Genomic DNA, 23,273 nt, shown 5'->3' with positions numbered 1-23,273 from the left:
TAGGGACACTTTCAAAATCTGTCAATTAGAAAATATAGTTGCAGACTCTAGTGAGTTAAAAATCCTTAGTTTTTTGTGCTTGTGAGATTTCCTCCCAACAGCCCTGTGTAATGGATTTGGAGCTGTTCTCTACGGCTGCCTGAACACTGAATTTCTGAATACTGTGATCAATACTGTATTGAATACCGACACTTATGATCTAATCACAGGTCTGTGTGCATCTATTACTTAAGTTTAGTAGATAGCTTTAGGAGGAGAACAGCAAAAATTGAAAGAATGGGTCAAATCAACTTGAGTTTCTTAGATGCTGCATCCAAACTGGGAAATATATGAGATGAAAATAAATCTATTGGGGAAAATGAAGAGATTTAGCTTAGACCAGCACTGACACTATTCTAGAGCCTGAAAAGGTCCCAGGCAACTCTATACCAGTGAGCAAATGGCAGTATCACCAAGGGCACCATTCTTGCCTTTTCTGGCCTGTGAAATTCACTGCTAAAAGGGGAGTTCAAGCCAGGAGACCTAGACAGGGCAGGGCCTTGCAAACACCCTTATGCACAGACTGGAAGCAAAGTCTGCAGTGGTGCTAAGTACCAGCATCCCAGCAGGACCTGCAGGGAGGAGAGAAGCATTGGTTTTGTTTTCATCTCTGGTTAGTGCTTGCTTGCTTTCTTCACCCTGTCAACAGGAATTGCCTGGTGGTACTGGTTGGTACGATGAACTGTGATGATCCGGGACTTCTTCCTTTTTTAAAAATACGGACATCAAATCTCAAATCATAACAGTGATTTATGTCTTGTTTCTACCTATGCCATTAATGAGCAAGCCATTCCGTGTCCACTGGGCCCAATGGCCTGAAGGTGAAAGGCTACTGTATCCCATTCCCAACCCTGAGCCCAAAAGGACAAGGCTCTGCAAGTTTTACAAACATGTAACTCAGCAAAGGAAGAACAGTGCACCTAAATTCTTGGACTAAGTAGGAATGAACTGGAAGGCTAGAGGAAAACCAGTGCAGAGGAGTCTAGAGGATATCACCCTAGACAGCGTGGGATATTGATCTGCAGAGTCACAGAGCAGCACAGTCTGGACAGGAAGCATCCAAAATGCAGCAGAAATTGGCTGAAGGAAAAGGAGAAGGCTGTCAATAAAATCAAGCAGCGTGGCAAAGAGAGGAGGAAGGAGGACGCTAGCAAGGCAGCTAGCACTGGAGCAATGGGTGTTTACCTCGTGCTGTGTATCAGTGACCTTGAGAGTGATGCCATTATCTAATGTTGCCAAATTGTAGGAGGCACAGAACAAATTAATTACAAATGGGAGATTAGGCTTACGGTCTGATAAGCAGCTCATGGAGTTCAATGAAGATAAGTTTTAATGAGATTAAGTGACAAAGCTATCACTTAGAAGGAAGCATTAAACAGACTACAGACAAGGCGAAAGAATTGGGGGCGAAGGCAGAGAACTATTAAAACCATCTGTGTTATTAAAAGAAGAGTAAACAAGGCCTGTGCCTCTCAGGGAGAAATGAAGATGATAGTAAGGCGTGCTGTCACGGCTGGTGGGAACTCTTCCCTAGAATGTATCGTATGCAGCATCTGAGTCAGGCTTAGGGGGATATCGATGGAGCGCAGCAAAGGAAACCAGCACACATTTGGGACCAACATGAGAAGCAAAGCACTGTCTGGCTTGGTATGAATTACTGCCAGGAAGAGCCCTGAGAGGAGGTCCAGGAGGCCTGAGTTACTGGGGAACGGCAACAGCTTGATGGAGACGACCTTTGCCATGGCCTGCTTCAAGAGCAAATACAGCAGGGCTTTGGACGGTTACAATCAAGGAAAGACGCAGGCTAGCAGTTAATATTTCAGGCTAAGAAGGGCAGCTCTTAAATAATAATAGCTACTGATAATGATGAATAATTAAAGCAGACCATTTGGTCCTCCAGCCCTTACACTGTTCCGTTCTCCTAATGTACAGCAGAAGCATCATTTATAGTACATGGCAGGAGGAATCATGTGCTCGCATGGACTGTCTGCACTTCATCTCCTACCAAATCCACTGCATCCTTCTCCATCAGCGGCATTTAAAGCTGAATTCAAATATAATGGGAACAGGAGCAGCTTCAAATCAGACTGATGACAGACCTACCTTTAGGCAGCCCAATCTTACCATGCAACAAACATGTGCAAGGGAAGGGATTGGAGATAACTTCCCTTGTTCACGTTACCTACAAGTAATGGGCCAAAACAGTTCCTGAATAAGAGGAGAGACTCATCTGATCTTTCAGTGGAGGTGGGCAGACTTCTGTATGTCTGTTTTATAAAGCAAACATTAGACACATTTCCTCATCTTTCCTCTTCATGATGGCAAATGTGCAGTCAGGGTACATGGGGCTGACTGACATTGCCAGGCGTGTAGTCACTCACTGGCACAAGAGTTTACCAATTCTCACATCTCAAATTCATCCAATTAGGGAAAAGGTTTAGGAACAAAGCAGAGCAGGCCACAGTCCTCTTGCTTGTCTTCCCTCTCCCTCCCCTTTCCACCCACCCTTCCACCCAAAGGGTGGTGAGGGGATTGGGGGACTGAAAAAAGGACTGGGCACCAGGCAAAGCAGAGCTGACCCTCAGCCAGCACAAAATGGTGGAATTTCCCAGTTTCATGCATTAAACCATCCTCCTTGGACGGAAATTCATCCTGCAAACTCTCCAAGGAAAGGACCCACTGCATGCTTATATCTTGGCTAACAAAAGATCCCAATCTTGACTGGGTCTCTAGGCACTACAACTAAAATGAGATCTAAAAACAATAATCAATGTAGACCTTTCTTTTTCTTTATGAAATCAGGGAGCAATTTGTGCGTGTTAAGAAACACATCTAGCACTACAGCCTTTCAAAGTCATCTGCTATTCCCCTGACTTCTCTTGCAATGCAGATTATCCAAATGTGGATCCCTGGGTGTTCTCTGATACACAATTCCAGTAAATATTTACATCCCCTCTTTTCCTATTTTGGTTTGACATATGCTAAAAGGATGCACAAGGGGTGCCTCAGCATTTTAGACTCTTCACTTTGGTCAGCAAAAGCAAAATCCTGCGGGAGTGACAGCTAAAAGCGTATTGCATTCTCACCTTTCTGGAAAGAGTCAAACCCCTACTGTTTAAAAAAACTGCACAAAACCAAAGTGTGTGGCAGAACCTTCTTCAGTGATTTGATTTTTCAAATCTCTTTTCCCTTTGGTGGGGATTATCCAAAATAAGCTGAGAGAGATGGACTCTCCCCATTTCTTAGAGTCTGTTGCTGAGGAAAGGAGAACTGATCCTGGAAAAACACAAACCTTGGTGGTTTAGGGTGCGCGTGCTTTGTGCATGCTACTTTGTATGTCATTTTCCTGAGCCAGTGCTGGTGATAGGGATAAGACGATCACTTGGCCTACATGCCTAGTCACACCTGCCTTGACCTGGATGTGAGATCCTGAGGAAATCCAAGCATGGGCTGCGGCTGTGAGTCCTTACAATGACTCCCTGTCCTGAGTGATGGGGACCAGGACCTCAGGGTTCACAGCATGCCCCAGCAGGGACGTCTTTACAGTTGGGTCAGCTACGAACCCTAGCTGTCACAACTGTTTTGTGGCATTTGCTGGAAGTGGATGGGATGGTCTTACCCCGAGGTGTGAGTGGGACTCAGCTCTGGCGGGGATGGCACAGGGGCTTGCTTTGCTTTCAGTTCTGGATACAGGAGGAAGCACTGGGCTCTGCAGGAGCCCACAGAAACCAAGGACGTGGTATTTGGATGCAGCTGCGCACAGCTGGACATGCTGGTGTTGGCTTTGCAAAGGCCCAGACAGTTCCTGCTGTATGTGTTCCTGCTGCATGATTGTCCCCTTGCTTTCTCTGCAAAACCTCCATTTAGCAGCAGTGGGAACTCCCTCTACTGAGCAAGCAGAGAGCAGACAGGAGGAGATGGGAAGGCTTAGGTATAGAATTATACATATAGGTATGATACATATCTATGCCTGACTCAAATCCATGAATAGAAACTGCAGATAAGAACTCCACCCTTACCCACAGGGCAAAAGCAAAGCTTGCATATGAATAAATCCTGACAATCTCAACTGCCAGCATCTCCAAATCAGAACAATAACAGGAGCTGAAGCCAAATGCTCTGAATATTTTCTTCCAGAATACCCAGGAGAGCTCAGATATATGTAGCAGAGCCATTTACATGGTGTTTGAGGCAACATTTCTAGCCTTAGCAGAGATATGCCAGGAAACAATTCTGCTCCCTAGGCAGTAGTCAAACCATAGCATAGCCAGGCCCTTGAGTCCATGATTATCACATTGATCTTTTCAGCCTCCCACATGCAGCATCAAGCATGTGTTAGATGGCTACTGCTCATCCCAGATACCCCTCTTATCTACTGCTGTAGGTTGTCGTGCAGTGAATACTGCAAAGGCAATGTGTCTGCTCAGACTGTCCCTGAGAATAGGGTCAGATCCCAACCATGCTAAAGACGAGGCTTCAGTTCCCTCCCTTCTCTCAAAACACAGTGGGGTAATGCAGAGCAGTTTGATGAGACATTGTTCCCCTGTTTCTATGGGATTTGAAGTGGAGGAAGAGGAAGACACTGCAAACCTTGTGATTGACTTTTAACCCGGGGTACAGGAACAGAAAAAAACAAGGCATGTTTAAAAGGGATAAGAGGAGATGGCATGTTCTCCAGACAGATGTGGCTGACAAGGGTTAATCTTTCAGACTTCATGGCTCTACCTGCTATATCATAGTTGCCCCATAAATTCCTCTGGCCCTAAACAGCTGCCTTCTGGGCATTCCCTGCTTTTTGCAATATCTCCCCTCAAAGGGAAGGTCTCCCATCACAAACTGAGCTAATCTGGGCCCACAAGCATCATCAAAATCACACCTGTGTGCATGGCGAAAACATTTCACTTTCTCCTTTACAAAGGACTTGCACCCAGCAGCAACCAACACTTAAGGGGTGGGATCCCAGGCCAGATCCTCTGTGAAATCTGTGACACTGGGGCATTTGGCTGATGATCATTTGGCATTTTCTCTCCAGTACCCGCATTTATTTTCCTTCGCAATGTCAGTTGCCATTTCAATGAATAATTCAGCATCATTAAGCACGTGTCAAAGTCATTTTGGCACTTAGTAGTTTCAGTTCTTTGGCCCTTTACTCCATTTAAACTTCATTCCAACATAATCTCCCCTCCCTGCTGGAGGAACAAGATCTACAAGTAGAAATCATATTGCCATAGCTATATGGAAATATAGCTATATATATGGAAATCACCCCTTTGATAGAAATGGTGTGCTGCTAACTGTTCTCCTTGATGTATGGTGCCTTGCTGCTCCTGCTCACTGCCACTTTGAATGATAAGAAACCTGCAATTTTTTTACAGAAATCTATTGGATGTAAGGGTCAATAACCAGGCAATAAGGATGATCTCACAAACCAGGATTCAGAAAAACCTGAGGTCACTTCCCAGTTCTGTTGTGTATTCTTGGTGTTATTGCAGTGAAATCAATTCACCACACTCAACAAACCAATAAATCATATGATAAATTAGTCAATCTCCGTCCCCTTTTCACCAGCTTTTCTAGACAAAAGGCTTTAAGATGGGTGTGCACATGTTTCAGCATCCCATCTGTAAGATTACAATATCGTCTCCTTTCTTGCTTTGCCTGGAGACTTGGACTGTTTCACTGTCCCTCACTGCCAACCTGCAGTGCTGAGAAAACTGGGGCTCTCAGCATGGACAAAACTGTAAGTTCACTGCTTCTAGTAGTCCTGTCACTGTGACTGAACCATCTTTATTTCAGTCCCCCAAAATGGCACTACTCGGACCCTCTCCCTGCAAGAACTGAGAGCTGTTTCTCTGGAACATCAGACATAACTGCACACACAATTTCTGACCCAGTTTGCTTGTGCAATTACCATGTCTGAGAGCACCAGGCAGCAGAGTAAGCACATAATATGCAGCTGCAATAACTGCCTGTGCAAATAAAGTGTATAGGTTAGTGCCTGTTTCAGAAGGCACAATTACTATGGCTTTTATTAAATCCCACTCATTTTATGACTCCCTCGTTGGATCAATAAACCTTTCGCTTTCAGCTAAGTGTATACATGGGCCTGCTGCTTCAGCATCAGCAAAGCTCCAGCAGCTCCAGTGAGGGTGTCTGAGATGAATAGCGAAGGCAGCCTGTTCTCTTGCTTTGGGAAGTAACTTCTATATTTTGAAAAAGATCCTGCACTTAACCTAAGCAAGTAAGCATAGCTGCTCATGTTTCAACGGTCCGTTAGCCAACAAAGTAACCTACAGAAATCCTAACTATTAATCTCCACTGGCTTTTCTGTAAGCTCTCCAGCCCTGCTCCTTGCTCGTTGCCCAGAAACAGACCTTGTTTTGTGGATGCTATCAGCATTTCATTAGGATGTATGCAATAACTCCCTCCTGCCTCTGTAAGGAACTGCCTATATTTCTAAAAGAGAGCAGAAAAACCTGTCTGCACAATGCCTGCCTCTGCCAACAGCACTCACTGAATGAGCATAGATCCTAGGTTGATTTTAAATGAGTCACTGTGAAAACAGTGTCTCCATGACTGTCAGAGGCTGGATTTTTTTTTTTCTTACACCACTGTGGATCCCAAGCAACATCAAGCAAGGCAGAGGGTTTATACCAGCCACACTGTGGATGGTATCAGGCCTTGGAAATCTGCATTTGTTTTTCCCTTAAATTTTGCAATCTCATTGTACCTTCTATTCAAAAGATAAGAAGCAATTTAAAAATTACATTTTGTTCATTTGTATGAAATGCGCTGCTCCAACAGTGTTTACATCTAGCCAGATGATGTAGCAACACCAAGAGCTGTTTCCCTGGCAAATTATTCTTTACCATCCAGTTTGAAAGGAGACAGTCTTTATTGAGATTTCTACTTTACCTGGCAATCCGGATAGTCTAATGCCAAATCCTTAATGCAAGCTAAATTTACTGCCTTGGAAGCTTTCTCTCTCTCTAAGGCATGGCTTTTTGCAAAGATAATACTGATTATCCGTGTCCTTTTTGTGCCTGTCAAGTTACCCCAGCTCTAGAGGACTCCTGAGGTCACCTCTCACAGTAGCTTGCACTCCAATGAACTGAGTTGTGGATTATTTTCATATGAACTACAAGAAAGCTTGTACATGTTTTCCAGTGATGTTATAGCATTGCAGATAAGTACCAGAGAACTGGCAGTGCCCCTGTTACAGAAGACACCTACGGGGAGCTGTGAAGTGAAGCAAACTCCAACACCAGCTGAAACCTTTGGAAGAGATCACCAATTCCACATAAAATCACATGGCATGAGTTGGGAAAGGGTTTCTCTGAGCAAGTGATACCAAAGGGCATTCAATGCATAGACCTGTGAGTCAAGTTGAAGCTGCAAGGAAGATAAACCCTAAAATGAGGCTTCTGGGAGAGCAAAGAGCCTTTCACCTAAAAGCAACCCTACTGACAGGGTTTTCCCCCACAAAATATTCACTGCTGCATAATGTGGCTTTCAAAGCACTCATGCTTTGTGTCTGATGAGCCCTGAATAGGATAGGAAATGGATACTCAGTCCTCTTGAATGGAGAAAGGCCTATTTCAGAAGCACGGGTATCTTTCTATGGCCAATTTTCATAAACGATAGAGCCTCCTAGACTCAGAGCACCTGTGAAATCTATTTCACAAGTATTTTAAGCAACTTAAACATCGCCAAATGTCCCCACCACAGGCAGGCTAGCATCCGGCAGACCTGTGGTGGAGGTAGAAGATTATTGCCATCCAAACCAACACGTACTCTTGTAGCATTAATTTTTTCTATACTTGTTTGTATTCCTCACACACAAATGAAATGCTACAAAAGTAAAACACTAGAATGACCTCTCACTGCTACAGTTCCCATGTAACCACCAAGTTCCTGTTCAGAGCCAGAGAGGAAAGCGAGGGTATCTGTGATATCTCTCTGGACAAAACAATGCGCAAAATTGCCCAAGTTGGGTAAAGGTCAAGACAGTTAGAAAAAAAAAATACTGCAGAGGACAGAACTAAACCAAAAGAAAGTGGTAATCAAGATAAGATTAAGAGTCAAAATGACAAAAACACCAGACACACTTTCTTCGCAGGGAAATCAAGCCCTTTGAACTGTTGGATCATTTCATGTCCCTTATTTTCTATATTGTTCTGAACTGACATGAACGCAGAAGCCTCCCAAGGAAAAAAAAAAATAAATCCCCTTTTCAGTCAGTATTGCTATTATGTCCCAACCAGCAGTGCGCTCTCAGAAGCTAAGGAAAAGCATCAGTAAAATCAATACCCACCTCCAGGTTTTATTCCCAATGGACACGTTCCCCCCTCACTACAGTCAAATATGTTAATTTTAACCTATCAACCAGACACAAATAGCAGTACTTGGGGAAGTCCTTATTTTGCTTAATATCTGAAGAATTAGAGTGCTAAGCCACCCTGAAACAGGCAGAGATGTTCAAAGGCTGGTATTTTGCTTCTCTTTGAGAAGTAGAGATTTATTTTATATCACCAGACCTTAACCACAAATTTCAAATCTGAAATTTATCTGAACTCTTCATTTGAATTAATCAACAAAACTGATGAATACTCATGTATTCATGTACTCATGTATTCAGAGCACTGCAGAGGTTCAGAAGCAGCACTTCCAGCAGATCAGAAAACAAAATATTCCAGAAGTTCCCTGCAAAATACTACATTTATGAGAAAATTGCGTTAATGGGCAAAATATTTTGTTACTAAAACCAAAAAGTTTTATTTTTATTTTTCCTTTGCCTAATTTGTTTTATAGTATATGAACTTCCCTAACCACCTTCTGAGCTAAAAGCATGAATTGGTATGGAAAAGCTCTTTAAGATTATTAACAGAAAAGCCTTGCAGGTGGTATAACTTTCCCCCTTCATTATATACTGCATTTTTTTGTTGTTTCTGTACACCCAGAATAAACATCTCTCCTCCATATTCTGTCAGCCACAGAAAAACTATCAATAGGTGTTAGATTTCTCTGTCAATAAAAAAACTCTGAGATCTGCTGGGAGCATCCAGGCAAAGCATCACTGTATCTAGGCATTTGGGAAAAAGTGGCTACCATAAAATTGTCAGTGTCACAGCCTTCCCTGAAAGCTGAGTCATTGATTGCTAACACGAAGACACCGAAAGGGACACTGTGTCAAGATTTTGGCTTCTAAAATGTGCCTAAACCGTGAGTGATTCTGCAGTTGAGGTTTGTCTGTATGAACTGAAAAATCACTTGTGAACAGGGTGGTTGTCTCCTTGTAGCCTTCCTCAGGAGCAGGACTGGGTCATCCTTGGGTGCTCGGCTTGACATGCCATGGGCATGGACATGGACAGGCACACAGCAAGCAGCCTGCAGAGAAACGTCTTCACACATTACACTTCTTTCTTCTTTGGACCTCTTCTCAGAATGTTCCTGTTTGTATACAGATACCTACCATACCAACTCACTGTGCTTGGCCTAGACTTTGCCATTCATGGCTTTGATCTTTAAACATTTGACATAACCACATGACCACCAGGCACCTGTATACAGGCAAACAAGAAGCTTGCTTTATTTTCTTTTTTTTTTTTTTTTTACTGGTTACGATGTGATCTTGACCTGGCAGAAACATTTTATAAACACTATCTGGTGTCGTATCTATCAGAAAGGTCTGTATACTTCTGTTTGAGTGCTATGACTTATGACAGCTCTTCAGAGGCAGTTCTTTGCTCTTAAAGGGAAAATACATTGAAATGGAAGGATGAAGCCTATCAATTTTTATAGCTCTGTACTTAACTGACACACAGGCAGCAGAGCGGATAGCAGTCCTAAGAGAAGATGCATGATCCTCCTACGTTAAGCTATGCCCAATTTTAAAAGCACCTCTGAGCATCCAGCCACTGTGTTTAAGACACTTTCACACTTAGCATTAAAAGTTTGACCTTACCCAACACACGGGGACTAATTTTCATTAGCACAGCAAAAAATCAGGGCAGGAAACAGATGCCAGAGGTGAGATGGTCCAAAATGCTCAGGATGTGGACAACATAGGTTGTGATCTGAAGGGCATGAGATTTATTGAGATATTTCTTAAGGTCATATCAAGGTCATGCTCTGGTACATGTGCACAGTAATAATCATGAGAGGGCGTCATTGCATTTGGCGGTTTCTGATCTCAGCCACTGCTCAAGCAAATCATTATCTGGGGAGAGGAGAGAAAATCCTCTGTTCTTCGCTTTCCTCTGATCCTTTCCAGGACTCAGACATCTCCTCTAAGTGACCGGTCCTCACTTAGGAGACTCTGCTATGCTCCCACCAGATGAGAACTCCAGGGAGAACCCCAGAGCTAGCATCTGACCATCTATCAGCTCTCCTTGACCCCTTTGCAGAGAGAACAGGTGACCCTGCAACTACCCCCGAGGACAGAAAGTGCCAAATTCACTCCTCCCTGCCTGAAAACAATGGGTCTGGGAGGAGTGGAAGAGAAATCATGTACAGCATAAACCTGCTGGTGTGCACACTGCTCGTTTCCACCATCATGACCTACATGTCTCCAGGTTCTCCAGCTCAGCTCCGGTTGAGTTATCACAGCTTGACAGTTATAACCAACTGTCATGTGGCAGCTGAATTGCATTAACTGGCCAGAAATAGAGAGGCAGGCCATAGCCTGCTGCAAAGGCAGAAACATTTCCAATTGCTTGGCCCACAGCTGTGAAGTTCCTTCACTTTCTCCAAGAGCAGAGGAGCACACCCACGAGTTGCTGCTGGGGCAGCTCAGCTGGGATGGGGAAACTCCTCCAGTCACAGTGGCTGGAGAAGGTGGCTGGGACCCCACTGCCTCAGTTGTTCAAAAGTCTCTGGAGATAGACCCCGCAAAATGAGGCCATCTGAATGTGTCTGCAGAGTCTGTGTTATCACAGCTCACTCTTTATGTGCCATCATGTGTTCAGAGTAATTTTCTAGATTCCTTGAATGGAGAGAAAGCGGAATTGCAAAGCACCTGGAAATCAAGACCTCTTGGACTACCAATCTACTGCAAAACCTCCCAAAATACCATGAATATACCATGGAAAGGTGGATCCCTGGTATGAAACTATTCTCAGTAAGAAAATCATCCCTCACTCCTGGCTGCAGCTCTTCATGCCTCAGATGCCTTCATTTAAAAATATTTTATTACTCTTTATTGACAACTTTTGATCAGTCTAGCCAACAAATAGTTAATTGTCCCTCTGCCATAACTTTGGGTTGCTAGGCCACATAGCCAAGGAAAAACACGCATGAGAGCAGAGAGACAAGAACAGGCTGAAGCGTGCCTTAGCTGCATTTTCTCCTGCCCACCACCTCAGTCTTAAATTCATCCCTGACCTTACATGAGGGCAGTCACGTAGAGGTATGGAAAGAGAAGGCTGTCCTGGACAACAGACTGATTGCCAACGCTCCAAGTGTGGCCCTGCCAAGGGGTTTAGCAACGCAGGTGTCACTTCTTCCTTTTAAGCTATTTCAGTGGTTTGCAACTGAGGGTGGACATTATCAGTTCCTAAAGAGGGTAGACTGGGGAAAGGCCAGGCATACAGCAGAATAAGAGATTTGTGAACCAAAGTGGGCTGTGAGTCAGACAGCCCAGGAGAAAAAAGAAACCATTTTGCTCAGGGGAAGAGTCCAGAAGATTTGTTGAAATCTGCCTGCAGGACCTCTTCCACTCAACACCTGCTCATGATTCTTGGAAAACACCTCTCCCCCTAGATTCATCTGCTCTGCATTACCTGACAAAGCCCACTTCAGCAGGCATTCAACTGTCTGAGCAGGAAGTCATTCAAGTTCTCAATTTCTCAGAAACAGGCAAGATTATCATGGTTAACTTCATTTTTTCCACTGGGCTTCTCTGACCCTTTGAAAATTACTCCATTCCTGTTATCATGCAGCAAATGAGAGTCAAATGAGTCCAAGTATGGAAAAACGGATCAGCACAGCTTGCTACAGAAGTCTGAATAGACATTTCCAAGCAATATGGAAGAGATCCATCTTGCAGCAATAGAAGTCAATGTCATGCTGCTGCAGTGGGCTCTACAAACCCAATCCTAGTCTGTAGGGCAGGCATGTAACCCATCATCAGTATGGGGGTGGCCTCCATGTGAGCACCCTCTCCAGTTTGCTTCAAAAAGGATTCAACTGATGGCAGAAAAGAATGAAGGGAACAAGACAGTTCAGACAGCTCAAAAACATGATGAGAGAGGAAAAACTGAAGCAGCTAGAATTTCTTAGTCCAAAATAAAGAAGGATGGAAGAATGGCAACTGTTTTTGACAGACACCTGGGAGCTGGTGGAGGATCTGTCAACGGCAGCTTTTCAAAACGAGTCACAAGCATCTGTCAAGAGTGCTCTACCAGGAATCCTGGCTGTGGGCCAGGAGGTGGGCTCTCTGGACCTTGTGAAGTTCCTGCCAGCCCACTCTGTATGAAGCTGCATTGAGTGGTATCTCTCCTCTACCCTGCTCTGCAGCGTGCCTACAGCTCCTGGCACTGAGCTACATCACAGGACTGACCCAGATTTGCAGGCTACAGCTTTCAGCTATCCCCAAACTTCTGCCTTTGCTGAGAAGATGGACAGGTAGGCAAGGCCCTGAGCAACCTGACCAAACTGACTTGAGCAAGTGGTCAGACCAGAGACCTCCACAGGTCCCTTCCCACCTAAATTATTCCACGTGGGAGGCAAGAACACAGAGGCTCACCAATTTACTCCAGAATTTCATGGCAAGGCCAGGCCTAGATTCACATGTTTTACTTCTCTGGGCAGGTTTTAACCCACTCCTTCTACAGCATCACAAGGTGAAGATACTCCAGCCCTAGGTAGGACATCCCTCTCCCCTACACCTTTTCCAAGCAGGGACTTTCCAAAGGATGCAAAGCTACCAGAGTGCCATAAAAAGCAAACTAAAGCATGCAAAACAGATGGGACGGAGCGTGGAAGCACTTACACCAGATGGCACTAAAATATTAAACTAACATTACCGTATGCTTAAGCCTCAGCCTGGCTTGCTGCTGATTGCAGAGCCTGGTGAAAGCATGCAGATGAGAAATGAGCCTCAGATTGCTAAATCACTCTACCAAACATCCCCTTCCTACGGCAAAATGCCTCACTAGCAACTTCTCCAACAACACGGACGTGCTTATGCGATGCAGATGACGTTTTACTGAACAAAAAGCATTACCAATAACTTAAGGTCTCTCCAAGATCTCTGCTGGAAAACCATCTCCTTGAGAAACTGCCTAAAATCAGTTTGTCTGTGGCACCAAACATGGGATGGGACGGAGCGTGGAGGCACTTACACCAGATGGCACTAAAATATTAAACTAACATTACTGTATGCCTAAGCTGCAGCCTGGCTTGCTGCTGATTGCAGAGCCTGGTGAAAGCACACAGATGAGAAATGAGCCTCAGATTGCCTAATCACCCTACAAAACATCCCCTTCCTATGGAAAAATGCCCCACTAGCAACTCCTCCAACAGCAGGGACGTGCTTATGTGACGCAGATGATGATTTACTGAACAAAAAGCATTACCAATAACTTCAGGCCTCTCCAAGATCTCTGCTGAAAAACTACCTTCTTGAGCAACTGTCTAAAATCAGTTTGTCTGTGGCACCAAACAGGGGTGGACGCAGTGAGAGATTAGAGGGGAAAAGCCCGCACTGCTCTGTGCTTGTCCACTGCGTAACAGCCCTGGACACCATGGGACAGCGTTAGAGGCAGCAGGGAGGAGGGCAAACGTGTTCTTCAAGTCAGGGCATTTGCCAGTGTCACCCCAAAACGAGAAGTGATCCTGACTGCAGCTTGTGACGTTACCTGAGAAACACCAGGCCACCACATAGAGATGGGTGGCCATGAATTTTGGTGTCCCTCGTGGGTGCTTAGAGCCACAGTAGCCACAGAGGGTGTGTGGTAAGGACATGATCTTGTAGGGGACTAACCAGATGATTAATCAACAAAAGGCTTCCATAAGGCATAAAAAGGATGTCTCATAGCAGGGTAGCATAGTTCTGTGCTGCAGAATAAAGTATTTTAAATGATGAATTTTATTTGACTGCAGGTCCTGCCAGTTGTGCCATCTAGCATATGAGTGACAGCACGACCCCACAGCCCTGGGCCTGGGTTTTCCTTTTCCTATGCTAAATTTTGCCATAAAATAAAAAGAAAATTAAACAAAACATTAATATGAATGCCCACATCTTTTTCTTTTTTTTTAACCCGAGCTCAGACATCTGATCTGACATGTTTCATTAAATGAATCAAGCAGAAGGAATCTCCTAATATTGTCGTTGAAAGACAGTTTGGAGAGAGACATGGTGTCCCAGCATAAGGGAAATCTCCGCCCAGGACCACGTCCCCAGGCTGTGGACACCAGCATGTGGTAAGCCAGGCCACCCTGGCAGAAACCTACCAACAGGGGCAAGAGAAGACAGGAAAGGACTCAAAGTGCTCTTTCCCAGCCTGCTTTGGTCCAGACTTCTTTTGGGCTTCTTGCAAACTGCCCTAGGCCAAAAGAATCATGTTTTCATGACAGCAGGTCTTTTCTGAAATTTCCTGCATGCCTGAGCCATGTGCAAGCCCAGCCTGGATGTCACCTGAGCTATGCAATGTCACAATGCTGTGCAGGCTACATCAGTCAGTTGTATTATTTTCCAAAGTTTGTGAAAATCAGTTGCAAGACAGGGTTTTCTTAGAACAAACCTAAAAACCTACGTTCCTTGCTCTGGCTACTGGAAAACACAAATGCATCTGGTCTTCCTTCTCTGTGCTGAATATCCAAAAAAAAAAAAGAAAAAAAGAAACGAAACGGGGCTGGCAAGCTCCTTTCCTGCAGAGCCACAGACACACGTGCTTTAACCCCTGTTTTGTAGGGGCTGTGTCCATCTAGGGGAGGAGATGCCAGGAGTGATGTGGGGGCGGCGACAGCCGAACAGCCAATGTCTTGCTACAGCTCTGCCTCGCCCTCTTTGCTCTGCAGGAAGCAAAGGAGTTGGTAACGCGAACGCAGGTAACAACTGCACAACTCTGGCCAAAACAAGCCTGGGTTGCAGCAAGCAATGCAATCTTTCTGACCGTGTGGAAAAGCAAGCGAGGCTGCTTAGCAGTTAACAGGACGGGAATAGCTCCGCTCTTTCAAATTATGATAGGCAGCTCCAGTAAAATGGAGGTAGGCAGTCACTGCCCATTTCTGTTGTTGCCACTGGATGGCAACAGACGTTAAGCAGAGACAGTGAGTTATCACTGCGCAAACCACACGTGCACTTGCTGTGCCCCACCTTGTTATTTAGGGGAGCAGCTGTGATTTCTGTATGTCTAGCAGACACACCAAAAAGGTCTTCGAGGGATTAAGCCGCAGGCTGGAAGCAATACAATCAGCAAGACTGTTCCTGAGGTCGGGTTGAATGCTGGGCTTTCACTTTGCACTGCTTCTTCATGTATTTTCTGGAACATGCACTCGGTTTTTCCAGCCCAGGTCAAAATCTTCTGATGAGCCAGGCAAAGCATATTTAATGTCATGGATATGAGTGAAAAACTCCTTGGTCAAATTACAGTATCACACTGTGAAATAGTTAACACTACATGTGAAACTGATGGCTGACTATTTTTAAATTACATATACCTGGCTACGAGCTGGCCAAGGGCCACAGAAAGATCTACAGCTGGGTATTAAAAACACAGCCAGGCATGTCAAACCTCTTCATTTGATCCATCAATTTCCTATGAATCTCCAGAAGTGCTGGGCTAGTACTGACCAGAACTCAGGTGAGACTTAACATGGGCATGGAGGATAAGTCCCCACCTGGACTCTGTGAACATCATTAAAAACATTCTGTCTTAATAAGGATACGTGCTGGTAGCATAACACTTCCAAGATGACGTGTAACAAGGAGGTAACAGGAAACAATGGAGGTTTTTCTGTTTTCTATCTTTTAACAAGTACATAGTCACATCTCCTTAGTATTCTTTTAATGATAGACAATTATAATTGAGATAATTCTCTCAATTAATGAATGATGACACTGTTCTTCCTTTGGGTGATATCATTTTGCTGCACCTCCATTGTGTGGCGCCACCACATCTCCCTCTATTCTCGTCACTTTGGCTGTGTGGCGTGTGCCAAATGCCTGCCAGGTGGATCTGAGTTGGCGTATGACACATATATGATGCTATGATGTAAAGCTCTGCCAACAACCTCAAGTTGATAAGACAGTCCCTGTCCCCTGGGATGTGCTCTGCCACATCATTTCCCTGCTAGTTGATGCAGCTCCAGGCTGATGGAGCCTGGGAGGACCCATGGGGGATGCTCTGGTTCGACCACACCACTTAACGTATCTCCCAGTTCACCTCTGATAACTGGAAAACCACTGAAGGATTTCGCATGAATTCTCTGAGTGAGGGGCAAGCTGCCTTTCCCAGGTCAGAAGGAGAGCCCCATACTCTACCTTCAACATAAAAATTTAATTAGCGTCCAGACACAGCGACCCATGCAGCAAATACCCATGACTCAAAGGTAGCGTAAACTAGACCCTGCTATCCTCCATATTTTCTTATCTTGAGCTCACCTCCCCATAGCTTGAAAACAGCTTTTAAAAGTTCCACAAGTTTTATCAGTAGTCTTCTTGAGAGGCTTCACGTTTTTGTTTTCCTTGCCTTAGGCACCTGTGTGTCTTGAGGGAGAAAAGCACAAACTGAAATAGTCCTCTATGCACCACCAAATAGTAATTAGCTGTCTTGTGTCTATCCTGGAGGAAATGTTCCTGCCACTACTGTCCTATGGGAATATAGATAGGAAATATGGACACAGTGTGACACAGGGAGAAAGTCTGCTCATGCACACAGGGATTTTCTCTGACCACCATATGAGAGCAAGCCTCTGTTAGCATCAGTTTAGGCAATGACAGAAATTAAATGAGACACAAAAGTTAAGCAAAAAAAATCTGAATACAATCGAGGGGGGCTGAAAATTGTACTGGGACCTGAAATCTCAAAATTCAGTGACAGGCAACTAGCTGCCACGTGATATTCCCCAACTACTTTCCCCAAATCCAAGACCAAATTGTCAGTTGTCTGCCCAGAAGAACACAGAGAACACAACATGGTTGTAGAGACCCAATGCTGAACACTACAGGTAAGGTGTGTAAGGTAAATTCAATCAACTCTACAGCTTCTAGGGGCTGGGCAGGGCTTGGGCGAGTCCTACAAAAAGGGAATTTGGGAAGGGGGAGAGAAATGGTTGGAGCTCATCCTACCCGTGATGGAACTAAGAGATCACACACAGTGTGACATTTCCAGCTCTGAGAATCTGGCTGGAAAACATACTTACAAGCAATAATCATATGTTTCTTATGAATGTCGTTAGTTCATTACCACTAGAATATCAATATTAACATATTTTATTGCAGCACATCGTGCAAGTTTGGGCTGTTTCCTTATTAGACTTGCACGCTTGGTTTCACAGCACCAGAAAAATCAGTTGTAAAAGCGTGCTACTTAAATGTGTCTGCCACATCTCCAGGCCATCATGTGGTCAAACGTCTGCACAAACGCAGGCAGAGGGAACAGATGCTCTCTAAGCAGCAGGGATGGGGTTCGCCGCCCCCCTCCATCTCTATCCAGCTGTCTGTAAGGAAGCAGCAGCTCTCTGAATTTCAAACCCCCATCTGATGGAAGAGCCACAGACAGCCGCTGCCCCCCAGCTCTGCTGGGGGAGATGGCAGAGGGGGAGCATGGCGTAGCCCCAATGTCCCTCCCTCCCATGCCAGCCTACAAAGCCAGAGGCACACAAAGATCCTGGCTATTTAGAGCTGGCATCTTGCAAAGAATAAAATGCCTTTTTGCTCTTGTGCACCTTGTGAACTAAGCCAGTTACAGGCTGCAGGGGCCCCTGGCAGGGTCAGAGTCTAGTGACCGTGTGCTACCCCTTGGTCCTCAGGGTTGAGCTCAGACCAAAAGCTGGTGGTGGCTCTAGAGGATTTGTGGGTCCAGTCAGACCTCAGTGCCTAGCACGGCAAGCCCAGCCCTGGCTGGCTCTACACTGGCTTTGAAGGGATCCTACAGGGAGATAAGTGCCCTTGAGCTCACACGAGTACCAGCGAAGTGTCCTGCCCTTTCACTTCTCAGAGCTGGATTAGGAAAAGGGCTTTCAGAGGGGCACACAGCATTCCCCCCAAGGCACGCAGAGATGGCATGAGCACCCCTAAGCGACCCGCCTCCCTGCATTAGCCTGGAAGTGTACATAAAGCCCTCATTATTCAGGATGGAGGGTGTCAACCACCATGAGAGAGATTCGTTTAAGCTGCACCAGCTTCAGAAACACCCAGACCCACCAAACCAAACCCCTCTCCTCCAAATCTTACTTTTTTTCTAAATGCATCCTCTAAAACATTATCCTCACATTTCTGGGTGGGGCAGGACCACCTTCCTGATTGCACCCCTTCCCTGTGGCAAGGCAGATAGGAAAAAGGATCAAAGGAAAAACAATCATTTGTTGCTCTTTGTCCTCCAGATGCCTGATGTACAAATCAGTTTTACATTACTGGCGTTCCTGCTTGATCCCGTACTATATGCTTAAGCCTAAAAATTAGTGTTGCTGGTTGTTGGTTTTTTTCCTAAGGGAAAGGAAAAGGAGAAAAAGAAGAGGATGGGAAGGTCAGAGATGATGTGTGCATTGTCACAGGCATGCCCAGCTTCAAGCTGAGGTTATCCAGCGCCAGCAGCTCTCCCTGCTCAGCACTACTAACACCTCCCATGCAAGGATCAGGCACTTCTCCCTCCCCCCGCTTCTCAGCAGCACTGCAAAAACAACAAAAACTTTTGCATTTACCTTTCTGCTTATTTAAAAATGGCAGTAGGGGTGAAGCCAAAGGACTTCTTTTGCCAGAGTCCTTGGAAGACACTTTACTTTGGTTAACAACAGTTTCTTCAATGGGTTTCTTCAGGATTATTCTTTCATTCAGCTCCTCAGTGCTGACGGCAGAGGTCGAGGGCTCAGCACCTACTTTTGGTGCAACAAAAGAGCATTTCAGGTAGCACGCGGACTCTGCCAGGTTTTCCCTGTTCATCCTGCTCTCTGTCATTTTACTTGCTTTGTAGTCTGAGGCATCAGTGCGCGAGCCGTTCTCTTCCTTGATAATATCCATGACCATGGGCTTCATCAGAGGGGAGTCTTGCTCCCTCTTTGGGCTTTCTTCGGAGGCCGATGAGGCATCACAGGACTCGATGATGAGCTCACTGTCAAGCTCGGCCTCCCGCTCCTCCCGCAGGATGCTGTACTGGATGGAGGGGGAGGCAGGTGATGGAGGAGGCCCTCCAATGTGGCTGAAGGTCATGTAGTTGGAGTGTAACACCTCCTCTGCAGCCAGTGGGTCCTCCGAGACCAGCTCAATCTCTGAGTCCCCCGACTCGGCACTGCTGGCTTCGTTATCCAGGGGTGAGGAAACGGTGGGGCGCCCAGGTTTGACACGCTGGTCTCTCTTCTCAGTGGAAAGGGCTGGTGACCGCTGCACCTCCTGGGTCTCGAAGGAGAAGCTTTTTGCTTCCTTGATGGCACTGATGAGTTCATCCTCCGACAGACTGCCTTTGCCCTGTGACTCTGAGCCGGATGGTTCTGCCACCCAGAAAAAAAGGGAGGGGGGGAAGAAAAAAATTGTTTAAAAATTAGATTTTCTGGCTGCTTAGGCAACAAACACAATAGATTTCATGCCAGTACAGATCCCTCTAGCAGGCAGAAAGTCTTCCCATCTGGGATCACTAACAGTAATAACAGCTTGTCCTTACGGACTGTTTCCCATTCACATACTCCTTATAGAAGAGGTATTATTACCATCATTTTACCACCATTTTCACCAGGAAAATCACCAGTCATAAGGAACGTGGGCTCAGGCCACACGTGGCAGTGTCTGACTGTCACCACCAGATATGGGTCTGTTCTGGGGACAGAACACGCATACAGGGCTGATGGCTTCCTGGTACTGGTGATCATAACAACCCATGTGTAGTTACTAGTAATTTTGTCAAAATTTAAGTCTCAGGGGTGAAAAGTTCCAGGTCAGACACTTTTCTCAAACTTTTTTTTTTTTTTTCAGGGGGGAGGGTGGTGAATTCTCTGTTTGCTTTTATCTCAGATGGATCAAAGCATGAAACTTGTTTTTTTACTGTAATTCTTAATATCATTAAGAACTACATTAAACAAATAATGACTGACAAACTTGTCACCCAAAATTTGAAACAAAAAAATTTCTATGCATTTTCTGGCTCACACTGGAAGAAGATATGCTCAGAGAGGGGAAATTAGCAGTTTAAAAGGCTTGCTGGTCACCCAGGATTAGCCAGGAGCCCACATCCTGTACTAGAAAGGAACCTAGCACCAGACTTCCCACCTGTTCTGCCTCCCTGCATGTCACTTTACCATGTGGGATTTTGAAACGAAATAACAAAGAAAGTAAAATTGCATGTAAAATGTTCACAATAAGAGGCAACAGAGGCAGCATGAGGTGCATCAGTAGCTGTCTTGAGTAACTGCATTGGGAACAGGCTTCACCTGATCATTCGCAGAGCATCAGCCAGCCTCAAACCCAGACTGCACCTGGTGCATCGCCAGCAAGGCCAGTCAGGCCACCTGAGCCTGTCTATGTCGAGGGGGACCATGGCAGCAGTTTGCACCTAATCCCCTGCCAGTGCCTGGCCACTACCACCTCCTGATTGCTGTTTTCCACCTTGCACTTCACTGACACAGAGATAGCTGCCATCCACATGCAAGACCCTCCCTGTTTGGAGAAATAAAGACTGAATTCCACAGTCACGTTGAAACAGCCATCAAGCATATATGGAAATTTGTCCTCTGAACTCTCAAGTGCTCATTCACTGATTTTATATCATTATTAACATGACAGAGGTCACTAGGTGGCATTGCAGGTGGTGAGGATTCAAGAAAGCCACCAGGAAAAAAGACTCCCAAGTTTCCTCCTGCTGATGCTGGTGAAGAGGCCCATGGCAGGACACTGCCTGTGTCCACACATCTGGGGACCACAGCAAAGTGGGGGAAGATTTCCAGCCCCTTAGCTGCAGGTGTGGGGAGCCCCAAGCTGACCTGCACCTGCTCCAGGTGGGTATTTGCCTTCAGCCCAGCCCTGCTTCGGGTGCAGCCACCGGCATCAGCTGCTCAAGCCTGCCTAGCTGTGTTGGCCACCTCTGGAAGCTCCTCTACAACAGAGGGTGGAAAAGAGAGTGTATCAGATGCGACCTGGGACAAAATCACTATTTCTGGCTATTTCCAGACTTAATTTCTCATGGCAATACCATAGCTGATTTCTTCCTGATCATATGCCTTCCCCATGAGAGAACCCAAGCCATGGCATCCTGCTGTGAGATAGGCAAGAAAAACAACCTCCTCACAGCCCTCCATGCAGTTTTGGTTTGTGCATCTGCCAATACACATGTCATCAGCAGTTTTGAGCACATATTGTTGGCATGTCTGCAGCTCCTTTAACAAAACAGCTCTCTTGTAACACATCCCTCTCCCATGAGAAAGTCCTTCTGCTACCCAGAGTATGGCCGTAGACAGGATTAAGGTGTTTGGGACTGTTACAACACACTTCTGTCCCAACGCTGGGAAATTTCTGTTGAATCGGCCGTGCTGTGGAGGAGCCTGTGCATCCTTTTCCTCTGACTGCAGGAAGCCCACATGAGGTGCGCCGCTCTCCTGCATTGCTGCATGTAAGCATTTTCTCCCTGAGTGATGACTTAATCCGGCACATGTCCAAACAGGCATGTGACCGCCAGCCCTCGTAGCGCAGCAACGCGCCCCCCCTCAGCTTCATCCCACTCTTCCCCAGGCTGGCAGTTTGTAAGTCTCAGCCATGGCATTTACCTTGTGAACAAAAAAGTCCTTTGTGGCCAGCAGCAGGGTGTCATATGTACCACTGGCAAGGGGAAGCGTATAAATACCCACCACCTTTCAGCGCCAGTGCAGCGTATGAACAGACCACGTCTTGCTTCCCCAGAAAGATGATGGCCAGTAATTAAAAGCAAACCATTTACAAAAGTCCTGATCCAAGCAGGGGGGAACTGGGGACTTCGCCAGAATACCTGAGGGGTATCTAGGAGCAACAACTTTGCTGGGTCACTGGGTAGAAATAATGAGGGCAGGTTTTACATTTCTTCCTAGCTTATGAATGTGGAGTCTGGGCGCAGCATGTCCCCGACTGCAGGAAAGGGGAGAAATCCAGAGAAAACACCCTGTGGGAGCCAGCCCCTAAAGGAAGATGGAGGTTTCTTTCCTTAATGCGATAGATAAGCAGTGCTTCTGGCTTTCCAGCACCCCAATGTAAGGCAGTGGGACCTCCCAGGGCTGTTTGGGCAGTGCTGGGGATCATCTTTGCCCATGGAGAAGAACATTTCCGTGCTGGCAATTACACCAGTCACACCAGTGACTCCCAGAAGGGCAGCCTCAGCCACGCACTATTCAGCTGTTTTGATGGGATTGAGTTATTGAGTGTCATGAAGGCAGCCTTGAACAATCGCCAAGAACTGAATAAATAACAATTAGTGTCTGAAGTTCTGAATTATTTTGTAGTGCAAAAAGTGTAAATTGATAAAACCCGGCATGTCTCAGAAGTAGCACGTAATATCACCCAGTCAAATAAAAGAAGAAAAATGGGACTCTAAAGTCTGTTCATTATGTAAAGTTTCTGGAGGATGCAGGCAGGATAAACTCACAGCTGCAGTGGACTCTTTCTATTTCTTTTTCTTGTGTGAAAGTGTGCAAATGCACACTCAGTGTTGGATAGGAACTAGGTATTTCTCTAAGGGTAGGTATTAGTGTGGGTGGAAATCGCAGACTGCCATTTTAGGGAAACTCCAGTTGATTTTTAAATGCTTCTAAATGCCATCAAAGCAATGGAAACTTCAGCTTGGGGGTGTTCACTGTCTAATGTCAAATGTTCATTGTCATAGGGTTTTGATCCAGGATGCTGAAATTTAATTTCAAGTCCTGTTAATTTCAGGTTCTGTTTCCTGTCACAGAACTTTATTCCTTTTTAAAACACCATACTACTTTAATATTTTAGCAGTGTATAATAGGGGAAATTAAGAATAGATATTATGTACTACTGCAGTAATCAGACAATAAGAAAATATATAAACACGGGATTTTGGTGCCCCCTGATAGAAATCAGGAACCTTGAAAAGAAA

The 23,273-nt window shown here is 45.4% G+C and overlaps 1 protein-coding gene across 1 annotated transcript in view; it reads right to left on the bottom strand.

Moving 5' to 3' along the window:
• The window catches only part of RTN1 (reticulon 1), a 116,688-nt gene that overhangs the window by 29,027 nt on the left and 64,388 nt on the right, over positions 1-23,273 (bottom strand). The window contains exon 3 of the mRNA XM_054199532.1: positions 18,907-19,689. Within this exon, the coding sequence (XP_054055507.1) occupies positions 18,907-19,689 (783 nt within the window). The remainder of the gene's footprint in view (positions 1-18,906; positions 19,690-23,273) is intronic.

The sequence above is a fragment of the Rissa tridactyla genome, chromosome 4 (assembly GCF_028500815.1).
Source record: "Rissa tridactyla isolate bRisTri1 chromosome 4, bRisTri1.patW.cur.20221130, whole genome shotgun sequence".
Lineage (NCBI taxonomy): Eukaryota > Metazoa > Chordata > Aves > Charadriiformes > Laridae > Rissa > Rissa tridactyla.
Note: the sequence above shows the minus strand (reverse complement) of the source record. Positions and strands in the feature narration are given on the sequence as shown.